The following is a 5215-nucleotide window of genomic DNA, read 5'->3' as shown; positions in this document are numbered from 1 at the left end:
AATAGGATACAGACATAACATCATTACTGTGTGTATGTGTATGTAAGTAATGATGTAATGACGGTTCTTGGTAGAGTCACTGTCTAAATGATATTCTAACTACACAATGCTTACATCTCTTTATTCATTATAAAATAATAATTAGGCAATTAGCCAATTCATTGATAATACCAGGAACTTGTCAATTGGAACAAATTGCAGCATACAGGTATACATACATATTGATGTGCATTGTTTAAACTTGGAATATTTCAATGGAACATGTCCATGAACATTATTATTAAAAGAAGTACATGTACATGTACCTCTATATCAAGGAAACACAACAATCACTGAACTATTGTACATGTACATTGGTAATTGAAACTAACAATTCCCAGCAGGAGTATATCATTATTATTATTAATATACAGTACATGTACAGTGCAGGATGTTCCTTTACCTGTACACTAGTGAATAAGGAGCATAGTCTGAGCTGGTCTTATAGACAAGGTACGATCCTTCTCTTGTCTCTTTCTTCATTAGCTTCTCAGCATGAGAGAATGACTTGATACTCTTGTGTAGCCATCTTTGATCAGGCTAAAGGTAATAATAAATAATAATGATTGTTGTAGATATAAATTTTAATAGACCAATCTAACTAAATATGAGAGACTAAAAGTCTTCTAAACTCCCTCTAGATCTAACAGTGTCTTCAATAATGTCTTACTTTTGGAGGTGATTTCTTCAGTACTACATCAAACAGTTGGTTCTTGATAATGCAGTGTCTCTTAGCCTCTTCTATTAGTCCAGTGAGTGAGTCAAAGCAAGGTCCCTGGGGAGTGATGTAGTATAGTACTCCAGCAACAGTATCTGGTCTCGTCTCTATAACGACATGTTTAACCCGTCCTTCATGCCTGGAGAGAGAGAGAGAGTTTGCAATATTATATAATATTGTAATTGATATAAGGGCTTGTATTACTGGGTTTCATTACATCCCATATCAGTCTCTCCCTATCCCTCGCCTCCTTTTAAACTATAAACTGCCCTTTTAATGTATTGGCTTACATGAATGATATGGCGAACTTCCCAGTATAACTTTCGCTGATTCTTACTAAGAAGCTCCCGTCCCCACCTGCAAAATCTTGTAATATAACCTTAGCTTCTTTTCTACTGATACCGCCATGAAACCACCTGGAGAGGGAGGGAGAAAGAGAGAGAGGGAGAGAGAGAGAGGGGGGAGGGAGAGAGAGAGAGGGAGAGAGAGAGAGATATGGTAAGTGTTAATGGTCCGTAGTTTCTTAATGATATTCATTGGTCTATGAATAAACTTATCACTTACTTTTCCTTGTGATGGTGTAATTGTTTATCCTGAATCTAACGAGGAAAAGAGAAGGAAACAGAGAAAGAGGAGAGAGAAGGAAGAAGACTTATGACTATGATTATAATAATGTACTAATAATAATCTGCTGTAGGAAACAGACCTATCTAGTCATAATAATGCCTATTAATGATAATATGGGTTCTGATTCATGATGTAATGGGGGGATTTGCAATATAATAACTTAATTTGCAGTCTCTGGATTAAAGATATTATCAAGTTAGTGTTTAATTGTTTGGACTGTAGGCTCGTAATTTTGGACAGTGGGAGGAAATACGTGCAAATTTGGCATCTAGCTAGTTATTCGCTAAACTAAAACACGCTGTTTGAACCAAATTAAAACTTGCTAATCATCAACAATTCTGTCTAAATTTCACTTTCTCCAACTATACAGTGTATAGTTCTACTGATTGATTGGCATATCATGACATATAGACACTGTGAGGTGGTGATTGCTCATATGAAATAACTGGACATGATCACATTTACACTATTAAGGGTGACATCACCTCTCTCTCTCTCTCTCTCTCTCTCTCTCTCTCTCTCTCTCTCTCTCACCTCAATTCTGGTGTCTTCGTGTTCCTTTATGTAAAGATGAGGTGGTTGGAGCGATACAGTGCATTCGTGCCATTTCTATAAAATAAAAGGATAAAAAAAGAATCATTCACTAATAATGTATTAAATGATTGGTTTAGCTGCAGTGATTTTTATTTTCTGATAAAAGCAATTTAAAGTCAACAGGAATACTTTATCTTTACAATTGTACTGTTTGTTATTCTTTAATGTTTTTATACCTCAAAGTTGTCATTCCAAATGTACATCTGCTGCTGCTTCACTGGAAGACTCAGCTCTCCCTGCCCGGGAGCAGTAGGCGAACTCGGAAGAACTGGAGAAGTTTCTTGATCAGAATCGGTCGAGCTACTAGGAGTATCCCGTCCATTAGCTAGGCTGCTCTGAACCGCTTGCTGCTGCTGCTGTTGAATCAGTAGTATCTCATCCATTATCTGAGGCCGCTGCTGGTATTGTACTTGGTCAGTTGGTGGCCGCTGATGGAAGTCACAAATGACATTAGCTTTAGATGCTGTGGTCTGGTTTATATAATCCTGTACTGTAGTATCAGGAGTATATCAGTAGTAGTAGGGGTACCGCCTATACTCTCTGTGTTGTGTCTGGACCTATAGTTAATGTATCAAAACAATTTATTCCTAGAAAGTTCAGTCATTATTTTAATGAGTTGCGGTTGCAAGATTTGCAAATCGAGCCACGCCTAGTATTCAACGTCCGCCCACGCATTTCAGCTCCTCCCACACACACACCTCAGCAAAAGCAAAAATGGCTACTCCAAATACTAAAATTGTACTTTTATATTCTCTCTTTCTCCTTCTCTCTCTCGCTGCAGCTCAAGAGAGAGGTCCATGTGATCCCCTAGTCCCCCAGTACTGTATGCTACCCTTCCCTAACTCTTACTACACTAGACAATGGCCAGTCGGTGCTAATGGCACTCATACTGGACTAAAGGTTAACATACCTACCAGTGGAACACCAATGGATACTCTAGGGCGGTATATACACACTGAGCACTGGAACACGCTAGGTCAGTATAGGAGAGATGGTACTGGTACTAGTGTATTAATGGGGAGTGTGTTTGTGGTTGTAGTTTTGGGCAAATTGAAACTAAAACAATAATAATAATATCCCCAGTTTGTTTCTTTCTAAACACGACTAGGAGAGACTATTACACATTTCCTGATACATATACATGTACTTATGTTGTGTAGAAAGTTTGAGCTAATTTTGATCAAAATTAGATTTTTGCGGACTTGTAAAGTTTCTCAAAAATCCGACAAATGTCCCTGTACTATAGTACAGGGTCACAGGCCAAATTTTGCCAAAAATGAAAAGTAAAGAATTCTTCATTTTTATTACATTTCCTGATGCATATACATGTTCTTATGTTGTGTAGAAAGTTTGAGCAGATTCCGGTCAAAATTAGATTTTTTACAAATTCTTAAAGTTACTTCAAAATCGGACAAAAGTCCCTGTACCTATTCATTTTATCTTATTATTTTTCTATCACTTATTTCCGTTATTATTATCTCTTTTTTTAACCTACTATTTATCCCTGTGTTATATCTATTTTGTAAAAAAAAATGTTTATTTAAGGGCTCAGTTCCCTCCTACACTGTACTATAGTACATGGTCTTGGGCCAAATTTTGCCAAAAATGAAAAGTAAAGAATTCTCCATTTTTATTACATTTCCTGATACATATACATGTACTTATGTTGCGTAGAAAGTTTGGGCTAATTCCGATTAAAATTGGATATTTTATGAACTTTTAAAGTCAGCATTTCATGCATGCTCACCTACTCAATGACACACGACTAGTACAAAGTTCCCTATAAAGAAAAATCCATTATTATCTATTATTATTATTATTATTATTATTATTATTATTATTATTATTATTATTATTATTATTATTATTATTATTATTATTATTCAAAAACTTATTATTATTTTTGGTAATATATACATTTATTCTTGTACGCATACTCTTTCTTTTCTCTGTCTTGACTAATAGAGAGAGATAGAGAGTAGGACAGTGTTGGTGTGTGTGTGACTATCTGTGTGTTAACATTAGGAGAACAATGACTAACATATGCTGAGAATTACTGATAATGAAACTCATCCAATATTTGAAGGAGCAGCTGTCTGTCACCACTAGTCTGTTTCTAGCTAATGCATAAAATATGTAGCCTCTATATAATGGACACTTTGAAAGTGTCTCTGTTATACAGAGGTGTCCTTTATGTGGAGGTTATTTTATACAGTAAGGAATGTAATTGGTACACTAGGTGCTGTCCGTTAAATGGAGGTGTACGCTATAGAGAGTGTCCATTAAGAGAGGCTATAGAATATGATCCTAGAAAACATAGCATGAACAGATTCTATGAATCAGCTACAGTACAGTACATTAGTTTCAGCTACTACACAGACACAGACAGTGATAGCTAATGGTCCGTGACTAATAAAATAACTGGAAGAATGTGGGGACTTTTCTTTCTCCTTAATACAATCAAGTTTCAGTATACACTGATAAAGCATGGACTATAGTACAGGGTATTTTTCAGAAATTGGCTGATTGTTTAAAATGGTCATAATTTTAAATATTTAAGTCGGAATCAGCTCAAACTTTCTACACAGCATAAGTACTTCAATATGTATCAGAAAATGTAATAAAAATTTGAGGTGATTTCAGAGCCACTTTTTGTGATGCCTAGCAACACAACATAATTAGATTAAATCTCTTCCTCCATTAGATGGCTTCTCCCTATTCCCCTCCATCATTACTTACTTTCCTGATCTCTCCAGCTCTAACTTACCTCCACACTGGGACATACAGAGATCTCTATCACTGGACTCACCAACACTCATTTATAACATTAATAAAAGTATATGTTTAATAATAATAATATTGACAACAGTATATACATATACTCTATACTTATATATATTATTAATTAAAGTATATGCTGCAGTTAATAAAGTTATGTACATGTACTTATTATTAGTAATAAAGGTACATGTGTATATAATTATTAAGTGAATTTACTTAATAATTATATGCACATGTACCTTTATTACTAATAATAAGTACATGTACATAAAGTATGCACATCACGTTTATGATATAATTACCAATAAAGGTATGTGTACTACTTGTTCATGTACTATTATAGTAATTATTAGTTGAAGTGTGTAACTGTACTCTTTCTATTTATAATTGTTGTTTTTGTTGTTGTTTTAGAGGAACTGGTACCACATTTTGCTGAGTTGGACATTTCTGCTGAAG

At 34.9% G+C, this 5215-nt stretch overlaps 1 protein-coding gene across 1 annotated transcript; it reads right to left on the bottom strand.

The window, feature by feature from the left end:
- Nucleotides 1-438: 438 nt before the first annotated feature.
- Nucleotides 439-2545, bottom strand: LOC100635961 (1-phosphatidylinositol 4,5-bisphosphate phosphodiesterase gamma-1-like). The gene is made up of 6 exons (XM_020002238.1): nucleotides 2155-2545; nucleotides 1919-1993; nucleotides 1322-1356; nucleotides 1048-1173; nucleotides 710-896; nucleotides 439-579 (listed from the first exon to the last, which is right to left on the bottom strand). Exons 1-6 carry the CDS (start codon nucleotides 2359-2361, stop codon nucleotides 439-441), a joined length of 771 nt encoding a protein of 256 aa, XP_019857797.1. The 5' UTR covers nucleotides 2362-2545.
- Between the last annotated feature and the right edge of the window lie 2670 nt (nucleotides 2546-5215).

Source organism: Amphimedon queenslandica, unplaced genomic scaffold (assembly GCF_000090795.2).
Source record: "Amphimedon queenslandica unplaced genomic scaffold, v1.1 AMPQUscaffold_12955, whole genome shotgun sequence".
NCBI classification, from domain to species: Eukaryota; Metazoa; Porifera; class Demospongiae; order Haplosclerida; family Niphatidae; genus Amphimedon; species Amphimedon queenslandica.
The sequence above is the reverse complement of the archived record's forward strand: the minus strand, read 5'-3'. Positions and strand labels throughout refer to the sequence as shown.

Bases quoted from the DNA above. Each gene is read 5' to 3' on its own strand.
- LOC100635961 (XM_020002238.1), bottom strand. From the start codon at position 2,361: ATGGATGAGATACTACTGATTCAACAGCAGCAGCAGCAAGCGGTTCAG. The intron at 1,357-1,918 runs GTGAGAGAGAGA...TTTCCTCGTTAG, and splicing joins ACGAAGACACCAGAATTGAG to ATTCAGGATAAACAATTACA. The intron at 580-709 runs GTAAGACATTAT...TATTACCTTTAG, and splicing joins TGAAGAAATCACCTCCAAAA to CCTGATCAAAGATGGCTACA.